This window comes from Fusarium coffeatum (assembly GCF_003316985.1).
Source record: "Fusarium coffeatum strain FIESC_28 chromosome Unknown BRIP53273_contig_55, whole genome shotgun sequence".
In the NCBI taxonomy this organism is placed as follows: Eukaryota; Fungi; Ascomycota; class Sordariomycetes; order Hypocreales; family Nectriaceae; genus Fusarium; species Fusarium coffeatum.
In genome coordinates this window covers 18,679-34,420 of record NW_022157852.1, presented here as the reverse complement: position 1 = coordinate 34,420, position 15,742 = coordinate 18,679, and the positions used below count along the sequence as shown (strand labels likewise).

The window sequence follows — 15,742 nt, the reverse complement described above, 5'->3', positions numbered from 1 at the left end:
TTGTAGATCAACGTTTTAGATTGCTTGGAGCGGGAGATGGAGGATACGGGCCGTTTAATGTTTGTGCGAAGGAGGCTATTTCGAGGTATCCGCTTCAGCCGCTTTATACTAGGTTTTATCCCGGAGATGATCTAGGATACATGGACAAGTCAATGATAGACAATGTGCGGTTTAAACAGTAGAGTGATTAAATAAATAATAATCTCTTGAGGACATCTCCAATGGAGAACATGCGTATCTACTCAAATGAATCCCCTGTGTCACAGCTCTAGACCCTCATGAAATAGAGTTTTGGGTATCATCTATCCGAGCTTCAACGTCTGGACTAAGAAGCGAAGGTGTCCTGTAAAAAGTCTACTCTCTACCATAACAGTATATTCAAGCCGCTTCCCCTGACCCTGCAACCAATCCTCTGGGATAAAGGAATGTCAAAGCAAAATGCGAGCCAGAACTAGTTTGGCGTTTTTAGTTGTCGATCTCAGCCTTGTGTTCGAGACCTTGACTCATGAAGACGCTAGGGAAGAGCGCGGGGATACTACAGAGGCATGCCTAGCGCTATCAGAATCAACTTCTAAAATCTCATCCGGACGTACGGAGATTCTTGTTCATCAGTATTGGATGTAAACATGGAGAGGAACTTTTATACTACGTACTAGGATGTTCCCCGGACATGGGTTAACAGTATCGTGGGTCTATGGACATCCACATCAATTACTTGCCTACAGTACCTGGTTGAGGGTCGAGATAACCATTCAGGGTTCTTTTCATTGTTGAGAATAGATTCCGAGTGGCTCTTCTAGTTCGGTTTCATACCAGCACAGCGGTCAATCAAACGCCACAGCCTCTTCTTTCCTTTCTTATTCCCTAGTTTAGTTTTCATTAGTTAGCGCTGGACGTACGGAGTAGGGATAATGCCTGCGTATCACCGGATGCAACTCCCGCCACTGAAGATTCATGCTCTAGCTTTGCTTCTGCTGCTGTAAATTGTAGTTAGTTGGCTGTCTGGGGAAGTGTATCAACTGCACGGCCGTGACTCGACTTCACCACCATGTTGCTTTTGACGGCTCGTTTGCCCTGTCTCTGAAAACCTGGCATACTTCATCTCAACTCCCTGCCAAGACTCTTTCTCTTTGATATCTGGAGTATAAACCCATCTCACCTGCCTCCCAGCATCCACATTCCTCTCGTGCTGGATTTATATCCACATCGTGAAAACTTTCTCATCTACACTCCTTGGCCATATCAATTCAGTCTCTCATTAACCGCAAACATGGGCTCCGAAGAGCGAGGCTTCCTCGTGCCTGCGCACTTCAAGGAAGAGCCTCCTTCCGACTCCGATATGCAATTCGCTTCTATTATCTGGGGTTTATCACTCGGCGTTTCCATCTTCAACTCTGCAAAGGCCGTTCGTCAAACGCAGACGGCTATCCAACGACGAAAAAGACTGACTGCTTATATCGCTTTTATCTGGGCTGAGGTTATCTCGAGTACTGCTCTTGGAATCCTGGTCTGGATGTACCTCCGGGGATTTATACAGCCTAGTTTTCAGTATTACTTCTTTATCAGTAGGTCTACATCTCTCTTGTGCTTGTTTGTGTGGGAACTCTGTGCTGACTTTATGTTTAGTCGTCTTTTGGTCGATACAAGTTCAATGTCTGATCCAAATTATCATCAATCGAGTCGGTCTTCTAATGGTCGTCCGCCGCAATGCAACCATACTCAAGTGGACATGCTTCTTCATCCTCCTAGCCATCAACATCAGCGTCTTCTCAGTTTGGATCCCAGCGCGCCTTCAAATCAGTGAGACATTTATCCATGTCAACGAAGTCTGGGATCGACTCGAAAAGGTCCTCTTTGCACTTATGGATGCGGTTCTCAACTTTTACTTTATCTGGGTTGTTAAGAAACGCCTTGTTGCGAACGGTCTGCAAAAGTACACAAGGTTATATCACATGAACATGTTCCTCGTCGGAATCTCGATTGCGTTGGATGTAAGTTGTGATTTCCGAGATATCGATGTGTTCTCTTACTAATAATATATGACAGGTCCTCCTTATTGGTATGATGTCTCTACCGAACAGCTTCGTCTACGTCCAATTCCACCCGCTCGTGTATCTATGCAAACTTCACATCGAAATGAACATGGCCGATTTGATCGGCAAGGTTGTCCGTGCCGGCAACAACTCTGGCGATGGCGAGCACGACTACAGTTCCCGCTCCCGTACGACGAACAAGAACAGCACTCGCCCCGGTCGTTTTGCAGGCGGCCTTACAAGAACGCACATCGAGCTCGGCGAGGAGGACGAGATAGAGCTCAAGCATCGCGAAAATCTTGCGGGCATCAAAAAGACTGTTGTGACACACGTCGTTAGATCGCCGAATAGCGAACCGCAGAGTGAGCAGGAGGATGAGATTATGGAACATCACGAGAGGGCTGTTAGTGAAGCCAGTTCTTCGATTCCGAGACATGAACCTTATAGCATTGAGCATGCGAAATAAGTCATTTTTTATTTGTTTTGCCTTTTAGCTGCCGAGTTTGGATATACTATACATACAGATATAAGGAGAGGCGACACTCCCCATATACAAACAATGGATACACGCACTTAATTAAAGACTACACAAGAAGACAAACATAAACTCTACCTTTCTCTTTGCATATGGGAAAATTTCAACAAGGCCATTGTAAAAACGAGGCAAATCCTTGTCGAAGGATTTCAGCTCACTTGGTCCCCCGCAAGTGAAGGCCAGGATGCTCAACGCCAGAGAAAACCAGGGGTCATTTTCCGGGGTATCGTGCGCCTGTTCCCCAAGCAAGCTAATGTCTTCAGCTGACTCGTTCCTGTCGTCCGATGTAACCAAGCAAGGGTATATCGTCATGAAACTCTAGGATTTTCCTTGGGATATTTCTTTTTCTTGAGCAATATACCAATGCAGCTCTTGAATGCCATGAATTACTTCATGTACGGAGTATTCACTCCGAGTCCATGCTAGTTTGAGGTTTTAACTGTGAATAAGGCATACCGAGAATAAAAATTGAACCGCTCTACAAGCCACAAAAGTCTAGGCTTGCATATTTGCAGCTCCGCATGCGGACGATGGGAAGAGAGGCTTGAATACAACACATCAAGCATGATGCAGGCCCTTGTATGAGTAGGGGGCTGGCCATGGCTTGCAGTTGACCATCTCGTGTATCGTTTCCCCAGATTCGACAAGTGATGTCTCACCTCATATGAGACAAGGACTCCTCATCTCTTGAAGAAAATAACGCCACATGAACCGAGTCTCTGGGTCGGGGCTGCTGTGACATTCACCTGCTACGGCTGTTGTCGGGTTTACGCCGGGCTGTTAACGTAGACCATTAATAGAGAGCTATTATGGACAACAGTGACATCCTTCACTCAGCGTGGCTTCTCTTGCGAACAACAACTGTTTGAGGTGCTATCGTGCAAGCTGATTGGTGAAGATCCATGCCAGGGGCGTAACGATGATCTACCACCAGGAAAAGCTCAATATCTGAACCGGACTGTTTTCTCCTCCAGTCTCTTCAACCCCGTCGTAGTCTAGTCTATGTATCTACTCGACATCCTTCTTTCTTGCAGTTCACCATGTCATTCGTGGGCCAGACTTAATCGTTGACGTATTCATTTCTTGACCCCGATCTACGTCTCCATTCAGATCTGACCTGAACCCACTTCGGACCTGACGCTAACAGCCCGATCTGAGTCGCTTATAAGTAACATACTCTTCTCTTTCTTTCATCAAATTACATCCGGTGTGGTGTATCGGTTAGCATACCGCGTTTTCATCATAGAAATCCGCGGCGAGCGGGGTTCGATTCCCCGCACCGGAGTATCACTTTTCTTTTGCTTTTCAGAATAATCTTTTTGTTCTCTGCTGTTATTTTGCTCTAAGTGTGATGTCTGGAGTGGTGAGGTTATTGTGGTGCATGGGGGAAGAGTACTTGAATGGGTACCAAGTGTGACTCCACATGCTTCAGCAGCTTCTAACAAATATACCTACTGACTGACCTTCTTTGTCCTGTATCGATGAGGAATCTGGGGCTGGATCGACTAAGTCTCTCGGGCCAACCCTCCTTCAAATACTGTTACTTGCTCCTAAAGACTTCTATCGATGTTGCGTCTGTTTAGTGTTTGCAGACTACCTCTACTCAGATAAAGATTCCACTACCAACCTCCCTACTAGTGTACCTATCAGTGAAAACATGGACTTATGGACAATATTTTGCCGATTAAACAGCATTCATTGAGGTTAAATACTCTATCATGAATTTGTGACAACCCGTCTGCGATTCGCAGTTCAATTTTAGAAGGTATAGGGTAAGAGTCATGACAGGTTGCCGATATTTTCCCGCCCTTACCTCCATCCCAAGCTTCATCTCACCTGCTACCTATTCGAGCTTCAGCACAACTTAGCACCAAGCTTCCGGAGTGACCAACTATCACTCTCAGGGAGGCATGATAATCGACCCTTGATATGCGCGAGTTCATGGACTATGTCCACAGCGCCTTCTACGAAGCTACAGGATGGAATCGCGATAACTCATACGCAGCGCTCAATGTGACGAGTGATGGTAAGGTCACAGCATCGACTCGAGCTATGACCTGTACTAACAATTCGACTTGCAGCACTTCTCAACTTCCAGACCCCTCTAGGGTTACGGCTCACTCTTTCGTCCCTCGCAAGCACCAATTTCGCGACATCCTACCAGCTCGGTTCGGTCGGAATCGTCGACGGCTCCATCTCATACCTCTTCTCGTCAGTCCCGCTTCGACTTCTCCTAACGCCGCAGTCGGAAACTGTCAATCTCCCGGAGCTTCTACGATCATACAAACCCCTCGCCGAACTTCCCCACCGAACGAATCCTTTCCTTCAAACGTCCAAGGACAAGCCCGAATCGTCTCTCCTCTACGGCCGCCTGTACCTACCCCAGTCCCTCCTCGAAGCTCTATTCGTCAGACGACTATCGCCCGCGCTTCAAGTCCAGCTCAGCGCTGTCTCTGCGCAGCACCTTAGGAACGGCGGCACAGCTCTAGGCTTGGCACAATATGACGTGGGAAAGTACGCACTCGAGGGTCTGGCCTCCACAGACGGAGGATTGCTCGGTTTTAGGGGTGTGTATAATTTCGGCGGTGATGCCGAAAGCCCGGAAAAGCAAGCCCATGTCGATAATGACAAGGAGAGAATCTATGGGCGGTTCAGCACCGGTGGAGAAATCTATTACGGCACCCTGAACAAGTCGGGAGGAATCAGTGTGGGAACCCGATTTGCGACATTACCTGCCCACAAGGGGACGCCTTTATCCGCGACGCTGACGTTGAATCCCTTGATGGGCAACATCAGTGCAAGTTATGCCGTAGTGGCCGGTAAGCATTGCAGCCTTGCCACTAGGATGGAGTTCAATGTTTTCAGCTACGAAAGCGCCTGGGCCATTGGCATGGAGCTTTGGCGGAAGCCATTCGTAAGACCTGTCATCGAGGACGAGCCAGTTGTCGAAGACAAAGTGGTTGTTGTTGATGAGCCAGAGGAGAAACGACCAAAGGAGCGCAGTTTCCAAGCCAAGTTGGAATGGCGTCTGGATGATCCCGAACCAGTCGCGGTCAAGCCACCACCGCCGCCTCCTCCGCCCCCGAAGAACGAACCAGAGCCCGAAAAGCCTGGTGAGGAGAGGTATGCTGGAGTACTCAAAACCCGCCTGGACCAAAACATGCGCATAGGGGTACTGTGGGAAGGGCGGGTCAAATCTCTCCTGTTCAGCTTGGGTAGTGGGATTGACCTGAGGAAGCTCGACAAGCCTTTCCGAACGCTCGGATTGGAAATACAGTTTTCCTCATGAAATGATGGCGTGAAACCATACCACGTTTTGTGGATGCGCGCACAGCAGGATGCATGCCGCTACTGCTGTCGGGCCGTGGGATCATGATTGACAGGGCCCTGTGGTAGCTCATACATATGATGCAACATGGGATCCAGCGATGGGCTCTGCATGAAACGGGAATAGCGACAGGGAGGACGGTTAGCGGTCGGCTTGTGGGGGTCTCAAGAGTTTAATATGGCTATAACTGTACGACTTCGGACGATTGAAGCATATCATTGGCGTTAGGCATTGTGTTTTTTTGAAGGTGGCCATCCATAGATTTGGAATTGATAGTGAGAGTTGCCACACAGACTTCATGTCACTAAGAACATTTTGAGTTCGATATATTGTTTATGGTCAGCGGAGTAATATTGGTCCCCCCGATGCAGCTGATGCATTAGCGTATTGGTCTTTGATATACGCCTTCGGTCGAACTGAAGGGTCTAATGTTGCCGTCTGAGCCGACTGAGAGGCCTTTTGGTGGTTATGATTGCGTGGGTTGTTTTCATGGATGAGAGTTGACCCATAAGTTGAGGGAGAACCTTGATGGCCTTCTTAATTGTCGGATGTGGCTGTTAACACGGCTGGCCAATGAGATTCGACGAGATTGATATTTCTAGGGGACCGCCACACTTTATGTTGAAGGTTCTTTCAACGTTCCTGGAACACTGACTTGTAATTGATGTTGTTCATGGTGTCAAAAAGTTGAACAAATATCATGAGATAGTCACGCAGAAGATCAAAAGACAATAAGACAGTGTTCGACCAAGTATAGAACGCTCATACCTGGAGATATGTAAATTGCAGCCACAATTCAGAATATTCTTCAACGGCCGTAGCCGCCCACCCAATGAGGCTAAAACTGTCCATCAAGGTCCTCACTTTGAATGACCCACTCCTACTTCACAACAGAGCTAACCACCACGTTCCTTTCTTTTTCCCTCAAAAGGATCAATGGCTTGGAAGAGAGATTGTGTTGTCGAGTCTCATGTCACGGTGGATCATGACATACATGCCAAGGAATGTGGCAGTTGCCGAGTTCCATGCCCTTGGGACGTCGAGCGCAACGGATATACAGGATCTCTTGTGAATGTACAGTAGTACCAAAGAAAGGATTCTGGAAGATATACCTTTGCTAAGGATTGAGTTTATGCTATAACTGTGAAAGGGAATCTCCCCGTTAGCAGTATATCAGTCACAGTAAGTGATCAACAATGATATAGCTGTATAGCGTAGTATAACACGATGTAAGCATATCTCTTCTATGGTTCTTCTTAAGCGTAAACCTTGATCATCACCATCATCACCTTACATATTTGATATATACCAAACCCCTGGTCCTAGATAAAACTAGAACCCACTCTCCATCTCCATCCCACGCTTTTGCGGCTCCCAAAATCTAGGCGACATCCCCCTCGGCACCTCGCTTCCGTCCGTTTAAGCAAATCTGGGTCCTGCCCTGTGCTGTGCTAGAACCAAAGTCAACCTAAAGCCCCGAGGGAGCGAAAATCGGGTTTAACGGCACCTTCTTCGCTGCCCACTTTCTTTATCAAGGCTGCGCGCCCATCAAGGTTCATCGCGACTTTCTTTGTCATTTTTTGGAGTGAATAATCTTGTTGGTTTTTTGTTATAAAAAAGATATCAACTCGCTGGTTTATTCGAGTTTGGATTATTCTTCAGCAGCAGCAAAACAGTTTCAGTGCTAGTACGCGTCTTGGCACTTCGAATCACACACCTCGATTACCCTTGGCCGCTTCCTCTTTGGGGAACTAGGAGTCGAAAACATCCTTGGCTTGTGCAGCTCTACGTCTTGGCATTTGACGACATCGCTCCCGGCTACCACCTCACGGCCCTCAGCCTAACCTACTACCTACTATCGACCCGCGCATCTTTTCTGGGTCGTACATTTCGTACATAAGACTATTCTCCTCCTCTTCATACCGGATTCCTCTTTCTCTCAGCATCTTTCACTCGACAACATGGCCGACGCAGCAGAGTGCAATGGCGAGGCCGTCGATCTCGGCCGTAGAGGTCTCCGAGTTGGTGCCATCTTCATCATCATGGCCTCTTCCATGATCGGCGCTATCCTGCCTATTTTCCTGGCGCGACAGAAGACGATCCCTGTGCCCAAGCTCACCTTCTTCATTTGCAAGTTTGTCGGTACGGGTGTTATTATTGCGACAGCTTTTATGCATCTTCTGGTTCCGGCCGTCGAGAACTTGGGCGACGAGTGTCTCGAGGATCGTCTGGGCGGCTACGATTGGGCCGAGGCCATTGCCCTCATGACTGTCATTGTCATGTTTTTCGTCGAAATGCTCGCCGCTCGTCTCAGCAATGCCGATATGGAGCACAACCACTCCGACGAACTCGATCCTGCTATGGAAATCATTGCTAAGAAGCAACCCAGCACGGACATCGAGACCGGCGACCGTAGGGGGTCTGGTTACGCTCCTGGAGGTGACGAACACCTTGCCCACGGCCGCGAACACAAGGAGGGCGATGCTCAGGGCGGACTTGCTGGTCAGCTTCTCGCCATCTTCATCCTTGAGTTCGGAGTCGTGTTCCACAGCATCTTCATCGGTCTCACTCTCGGCACGATTGCCTCTGATGAGCTCACCGTTCTCCTCATCGTCCTTGTTTTCCACCAGATGTTCGAGGGTCTCGGTCTTGGTTCGCGTCTGGCCGTTGCTCCTTGGCCTAGTAACCGACAGTGGATGCCTTACCTCCTCGGATTCATCTTCGCCCTGTCGACTCCCGTTGGTATTGCTGCTGGCATAGGAGCCAAGCCCAACAATGCCAGTGACCAGAAGCTCATCAATGGTATTTTCGACGCCATCAGTGCTGGTATCCTCATGTACACCGGTCTGGTTGAGCTCCTCGCTCACGAGTTCATGTTCAACCCCTACATGCGCAAGGCTCCCATCAGAATCCTGTTGCTAGCCTTTGCTTGCGTCGCATTTGGTGTTGCCGTTATGGCTGTTCTCGCCAAATGGGCTTGAAGCAATTGGAGTAGAAGAAAATGTGGTGAAAATGGTCTTTCTTCAAGTGGATATTGTAGAGTTGGAATGGGACATAATAATCTTTTTTCGCATTGCGTTAGACGGATAGAAATGATACCTGGATTGTTCATGATTGTCTTCACTAGTAATCAACCTACTTTCTCATATTTGATCCTTGGTAATGAATGTGACTGCCTGATGAACGTGATGTCGCTCGTATTTCGCATCGAAACATGGGGAGTGAACGATTTGCTGACGATGAGATATCGAGTTCAGAACAATGATCGTCGACACAGTAGTACTGACCCCGGTGATGTGCAGCCTCATCGGTCACTTACACGAACATTTCCTAATTTAGATTGATGTTCTCTTAACACCAGTGATATTCTCCGACTGAGTCTTGGCGTACAGTGTTGGTAACCAGCAACACTGTCGATACCAACTGTGCCAGCTTAGTCATCTGGAAAGTGGAGTAGGGCCGAAAACCCTACATAGCACTTTCCCAACTTTTGGCAACAACTTTAGCAAATTGCCTCGAGCTCAATCCTCGCGACGCTTCGACAACCTCACCCAACGACCAATTTCCCTCCACCCACCCAACCACCAACAATACCGCAAAAATGGCCGGCGGAGTTACTGTTCGCGATGTCGATGTAGGTACTCCCTAAAAGAAAAATCACAGGAACCGAAGGAATCGATTATTCCTGAGAAAACATACCCCAACGATCTCTACTCGACGACTTGGCAACACAATTTCCACGAGAACCGCTTGCCCGCGATGGCGCTGGCTCAGTGCGAAATATTATACATCTAATACTGAACGCTGTGTCGGCTGCTATGCGCAGTAGGGCTGGGTACAAATGGGATTGAGGAGCAGGCGCGAGGGAGTCGAAAGACTTCTGACGACGGAATCATGCTAATGGGTTTTGTGACTGCAGGCGCAGAAGTTCATCACTGCCTACTCTGCTTTCTTGAAGCGTCAGGGCAAGCTTCCCATCCCTGGTATGACTCCTAACATTCACTCTCAAACCAAAACAAATTTCTAACTTGCCCAGGTTGGGTCGACACCGTCAAGACTGGTCCTGCTAAGGAGCTCCCTCCCCAGGACATTGACTGGTTCTACGTCCGTGCTGCCTCCATCGCCCGCCACGTCTACCTCCGCAAGACCGTTGGTGTCGGCCGTCTCCGCAAGGTCCACGGTACCGCCAAGAACCGCGGCAGCCGTCCCTCCAAGCACGTCGATGCTTCCGGCTCCGTCGACCGAAAGGTCATGCAGGCTCTTGAGAAGATCGGTGTCCTTGAGCAGGACGAGGAGAAGGGTGGCCGCCGCATCACCCAGGCCGGTCAGCGTGATTTGGACCGTATCGCCCAGACCACCGCTGAGGCCGAGGAGGAGGAGGATGACGAGTAAATCTAGTCCTTCAATTCTAATTTAACTCGAGCACACAAAAAGTCTGGCGGTTCTTTACCCGGTCAATGGTAGCAATGGCAATGGATTTGGGCGTTGGGTCATAGATTTTGTCATGTATGAATGAGATTCCCCTGACTCTGGGTCATTCGGTTTGGTCAAAGGCCCGTCCAACTTGTCGTTCATCCTACGGTCGATTCGTTACTGTGAATGTGAATGTGAATGTGAATGTGAATGTGAATGTGCTTATGTCTTCTGAGATTCCAGGCAGCTGCCTTTCTTGATTTGAAATATGTGAACTGTGCTCCCTACCCCTCTTCATATCATTAACCTCCCCAACATGAGCACTCGTTAATCTCCTTGAGCACACCCACTCGCCTGCGTTTACTCTCCAAGCATAACCTTCTATTCCACTTCATTCCTTTCTCCAACCACAACATCATCATTGTCTCGTGTTCTCTTATCGCCAGCCGTTGGAGGCGGTTCCGAAGCGGGAGAAGTGAGGCTATCGCGTTATATCGCGTGCTTCTTTGAACGAGTTTCTCATTAAAAAAATCACTGTTTTTAAGTACGCCTACGACTGTCACGACTAAACCTGTACGTATTCAATCTTTCATCGTTTCTTTACATCGTCAGTTATGAGTGTGGTGTTTGAAGCAGTTTGACGGGATAACTCCTTGTTGGGAACCCCTTCCCTATTGAGCATGAACTAATTCATCTGTATTCTGAGAAGAGAGAAAGCGGTTGTGAATCATGATGCCTCTGATGGCCCGCTTCTACTCTAAAATCATCATCTAAAGCAGAGTGAGCTGTAAGTGCACACCATTAACATTCCAACTCGATTCATTCCTCTTCTTCAAACAGCTCACACACCACTCACTTTTAGATATCACTCTTTATCAACAATCATGTCTTTTGTTTCAAATCTCATCTCAAACAATGAAAGCTCCGAAGAGGTAGCAGAGCTTCTTCCTAAATTCGTTTCATCAATCAGCAAATCTTCACCACTCATCTTCTTCTACCACATGATCGACGCCGAAGAAACAACTCTCACTGTCCAGGTGCTCGGAGCTAACATCTCCTTTAAATTCAGCCACCAGAGAGCTAAACGCTTCATCTCCCAAGGGGGAATTACAAGGCAACTCGAGAACAAGACGACGGGCTTCATCGCTGTTGCGACACCCCAAGCGCAGCGTATTGTTCTAGCTGCCGCCGAATCTGGCCATGGCCTCGGACAATATGGCGATCTTCTCGACAAAAAGAAGGGCGTCCTTCCGAATAATGTTTGGACGAGACGAGTCATATCCATGGGTAGGATACTTGGTATGAAAATGGGGAGTCCCTACGACAGGACAAGCATCGATGAGAATAGGGATGGTATCTTTTTGGGATCCCATGTTGAAGTCAAACTCGCAGTTCACGGCATCTGTGTTCTCCTCGAGTCCTTCAAGATCACGAAAGACCTGGACAAAGTCACTATGGAGGATCTGCACAAACTCCGTACTGTTCGCTGGCAAGATGGCACTCGCCCGCTCTTTGAAGTGTACTTCTCCCGAAAGCACTGCCAGCGTTGCAAGTCGTTAGTGCGCAGGCTATCAGACGCGACGAGAGTCACCATCAGGCTACTCTGGAGAGATCGCTTGATCAAGAAAGAGTATGTTCTAAGAGACATTCATAACAACAGTCCTAGACGTCCAGTCCAAAGCGCAGCTTTCGACCCCCAAGATTTCGATTTTGGTGACATCCTCCCCGACGATTCAGGCATAGAAGTCATATCCGACGACGAGGAGGTACAACACGTCGACCAAATCGATCTGACAAACATACGATCCACTTCACCAGCAGGCATGTCTGAAGAAATTGACAGTCTTATAGATGGCCTCGCCTATCGAGTTGGCCAGATGCAAGACTGTCCCGAAGGAGCGACATCCGCTCTTGTCGGTTTCGCCAGGACCATGAGCGCTCATAACAGGAGGAAGAATGCCGTTCATGTAAGCAAACCTCTTCCCGCGACGCCGGTGATAGAAGCACCTATCGAAGTACTCGAGGGCAATGAACGACAGCGACAGACGGTCCCTCGTGTACAGCGGACTCTGTTTGGTCGATCACGCAACAATGGAGGCCCGCAGAGAGCAAGGAGTGCCTCGCCTTGCAGAAGGAGAGAGAGGCCCGTTCGGGATCGTTCACCGCGACGATATCTCATGACGAGACCGGAGAACGGCTCAGCACGGATCTTGGAAAGGGTGCCTAGCAGTTCGGTGCCCTGTGGCCTAATCCAAGGGGCCGAGCACATCTGAGGCGCGAATGCTCTTACGAAGGGTGCATGCTGTATTGTTCAAAGCGATGTGGAAGGAATGTCACCAATTCCGTGAAAGCTTCACATTTTTGGAGGGCTCGAGCCCGGAACACCATGTCATGGAAAATTCGGTACACTCCAGGGACGGGGTAGGATGGCAGTCTGAAGATCTAAGGGGGGAAGTGTCATGTGTGTCACATCGAGGGATTTTCATGTATTAGCGGGCTTATCATCCAACATTATCTTCTTGGGAACATTTGCTATGAATCTCAATGCTTATAACCCAATGCAACTATCCTGTATTGCCTCTATCGTGTTCGTAACCCTCTACCAATGATGTTCGTTCCGCGTTACCTCAATTCTTCTGCAACAGCTTCCGGAACCCATCCGACATCTGCTTAACCACAGCGTCTACATTAGGTGCCTCAGGCCCCTCTTCAGCTTCTTCCTTTGCCGCCTTGAGCGCCTTCTCCTGCACCACTACTGTACCCTCAACTCCGATCTTACCCATAGTGATCGTATTCTTGACATCTTTGCCATGGCGAACAGGTCCCTTGGGCGCAGCTGGTGTGATGGGCGTGTCTTCAAGGAGACTCTGCCAGCGGGAGAGATACATGCCTGGACCAGACATATTGCCGGATTCTGAATCGTCGGAGTCGATGATGCGTTGAAGACGACACATGGAGAGAGCTTCGACCTGTGCGAGGTATGCGGCGTGGTTATCCAGAGCGCTTAGTACGTCCTTGTGAGACTTCTCAGGGATTGACTGGAATAGTTTGTTGAGCTTCTCATCCATGGTACTCATCTCAACTGTCCCATTGCTCATCTTGCCTGACTCCTCGTTCTTAGCGTCCTTCTTGACGCTCACAGACTTCCGCTCCTGACGGAACTTGAGAACAGCATCTTGAGTCCACTTCTTCATCTCCTTCCAGACATCAGGGCACGACTTTGCAAACGCGTGAACCCACCTGTACATGAGCTCTCTGTTTCTCATGAACAGGGAGACATAGTCGTCGACCATTGGCAAGCTGCCCGACTCCTTCGGTTTGCTGGTCTTGATGAACTCGTCGATGAATAGCTGTGCTGACTCCATGTGTTCGCGAAGATCTATTTGAGAATGCACCATACGGATCATGGGCTCATATGCCCCAAATAAATCCTTGATAGTTGCAGTAAATAGATCGGGAGGTTGGCGACAGAAAGCTGTCGTTATGCTCTCGCGGTCACGAACGGAAAGGAGGGCAGAATAATACTCAAGACACTGCGCGTGTTTCTGCTCGTTGAGTTGCGTCGCCAAGGTTGGGTTAGAACCGTTAAAGATAGCCGTGATGATTGACTGAGCGTGCTCTTCACTGGCGTGTCGAACAGTCTTATGCTCATCGCGGTTCAGAGCAATATATTGCCGAATTGCCTCGAGCATCTCGTCACTGGGTCGATCCTTAGCTTTCTCAACCTTATCCGCACTCTTGCGGAACTCGCTCGCATCCCAGGACAGCACCAGAGAGATGATACGCTGCAAGACGTTCATACCATCGTCCGCATTGGCGGTCAACCCAATCCAGTTGGTAACGCTCGTAACGCTCAGCTTGGCCAGGAGTAGGCGCATCATACCGTTGATCATACCAGAGGTACTGCCCATCCGTAGCGTCTGCTTGATCATCTTGTAGGGAATGAGATTGTGAATGTTCTCGAGAAGTTTGAGAAGATATTGGCCTTCAGGGGAGAGGACGAAGATGTGGTGGATGAAAGTTGCAAGGCTGTGGTTGGGTTAGCTACAGTCGTAGGAGACCGGCAGGGTAGAACATACTGGATGATGGCGTATTCTGCTGCCGCGCCGATAACAGGAGAATGACTCTCAACGTCCGAAGTTTTGCTGAATTGATCAAACATCTCATCCACCAAGCCTCCATAGACTAATCCTTCAACGACGTCGTCCCAAGCCTTGATTAGATCCGTCGCCTTGGTGCGATCGTACTCAACTCTCTTCGCATCTTTCTTCTCTGTTTGATGCGTTCTCTTGACACCGCCAAGAAATCCTCGACTGACCATCTCAAGCAAGCCACTTGAACCCGTGGCCAACACCTTTCTCAGCCCTAAAGCACCTTTATCATAGCTTTCTGAAAGTTCAGCTTCTCCAAGTCTCATCAACAACCCCTGTATTCTCATAGACCAAAATTCTCGAGGCAAATCTTTGATACCGGGAAGTTTCAAGATGAATCTAGTTAGCATGCCGTGAAGAATAGGCGATGTAGAGGGCTTGTTGTCATCTTCTGCACTGTTTGTTGTCTCTTTTGTATCCTTGCTGCCCTTTGGCGTCCCAGGTCTTGAGTTCGCCGGAGTTCCAGCCCAACTTCTCCATCCTGAACTAGATGGGGCGCTCTGTGTAGTCGATGATTCAACAAACTTTCTTGTGAAGGGGTATCCGTAGCCTGTGACAGCATCTGGATATTTAAAGGCTTGGATTTCGGAGTATGTTTCGTGGTGTGTAAGGATATCAAATAGAGCGTGCACCTGCTCGGGTGCTAAAGTCACAGACGTCATATTGTCTGCTGTCTCATCGAGAGACTTTGGTATGTAGGTAAAGGTGAGAAAGAAAGATGAGGAAGTGAGGTAAAGTCGAGAGTAAAAGTATTTTTTTGGTGGTGACGATAAAATGTTTGTTACGGGCTTTACTGGTCAGTGATTATGAAGTATTTCAGCAAGTGACTGCCACTGATTAGACCCGCCAAAAAGTATAGGATTTGTTGCACGTATTTTAAGCCATGCATCATTCAATGAGTGCTTCTTTAAGGGCGAGATCCACGGCAAGCTGGTCCCTCCATGGTGACGTCGTCCTGAGGTTCTGCGCCACTATCCCTTTTCTGTACAGACCCCACTTCTTCCAGTGCGGCTCATACCTGTGATTGACTTCTATCGTAACTTCATATCTACTACCCATCATTTATGTTAACTACCTATCCTTCCACACTCAACATTCAAGGCATCATACGCAGTCACAGATAAGTCATCGTGTCATGGTAATCGGTGATTAAAGGTAAAGAATCAATTTAACTATCAACCAATCGTGTATACCCTCAAACAAAGGAAAAGGCCGTCATTCACTAATTAATAAACCGTAATTTTTCTTAACCAAGCACAGTCTTGTGCTTTATCCGCCCATC

The 15,742-nt window shown here is 48.5% G+C and overlaps 6 protein-coding genes across 6 annotated transcripts; 5 read left to right on the top strand and 1 right to left on the bottom strand.

Moving 5' to 3' along the window:
• Positions 1-1,270: 1,270 nt before the first annotated feature.
• On the top strand, positions 1,271-2,499 carry FIESC28_02538 (uncharacterized protein; the record flags this gene model as incomplete). Its single annotated transcript, XM_031156687.1, has 3 exons — positions 1,271-1,565; positions 1,627-1,991; positions 2,047-2,499. 3 exons carry the CDS (start codon positions 1,271-1,273, stop codon positions 2,497-2,499), a joined length of 1,113 nt encoding a protein of 370 aa, XP_031019196.1.
• Positions 2,500-4,497: 1,998 nt separating this feature from the next.
• On the top strand, positions 4,498-5,857 carry FIESC28_02537 (uncharacterized protein; the record flags this gene model as incomplete). The annotated part of the gene is made up of 2 exons (XM_031156686.1): positions 4,498-4,594; positions 4,650-5,857. 2 exons carry the CDS (start codon positions 4,498-4,500, stop codon positions 5,855-5,857), a joined length of 1,305 nt encoding a protein of 434 aa, XP_031019195.1.
• A 2,000-nt stretch (positions 5,858-7,857) lies between these two features.
• On the top strand, positions 7,858-8,877 carry FIESC28_02536 (uncharacterized protein; the record flags this gene model as incomplete). Its single annotated transcript, XM_031156685.1, has 1 exon — positions 7,858-8,877. One exon carries the CDS (start codon positions 7,858-7,860, stop codon positions 8,875-8,877), a length of 1,020 nt encoding a protein of 339 aa, XP_031019194.1.
• A 620-nt stretch (positions 8,878-9,497) lies between these two features.
• On the top strand, positions 9,498-10,288 carry FIESC28_02535 (uncharacterized protein; the record flags this gene model as incomplete). The annotated part of the gene is made up of 3 exons (XM_031156684.1): positions 9,498-9,530; positions 9,816-9,879; positions 9,933-10,288. The coding sequence occupies 3 exons, from the start codon at positions 9,498-9,500 to the stop codon at positions 10,286-10,288; spliced, it is 453 nt and encodes a 150-aa protein (XP_031019193.1).
• A 905-nt stretch (positions 10,289-11,193) lies between these two features.
• Positions 11,194-12,582, top strand: FIESC28_02534 (uncharacterized protein; the record flags this gene model as incomplete). The annotated part of the gene is made up of 1 exon (XM_031156683.1): positions 11,194-12,582. One exon carries the CDS (start codon positions 11,194-11,196, stop codon positions 12,580-12,582), a length of 1,389 nt encoding a protein of 462 aa, XP_031019192.1.
• Positions 12,583-12,936: 354 nt separating this feature from the next.
• FIESC28_02533 (uncharacterized protein) lies at positions 12,937-15,122 on the bottom strand (the record flags this gene model as incomplete). The annotated part of the gene is made up of 2 exons (XM_031156682.1): positions 12,937-14,338; positions 14,389-15,122. 2 exons carry the CDS (start codon positions 15,120-15,122, stop codon positions 12,937-12,939), a joined length of 2,136 nt encoding a protein of 711 aa, XP_031019191.1.
• Positions 15,123-15,742: the final 620 nt, after the last annotated feature.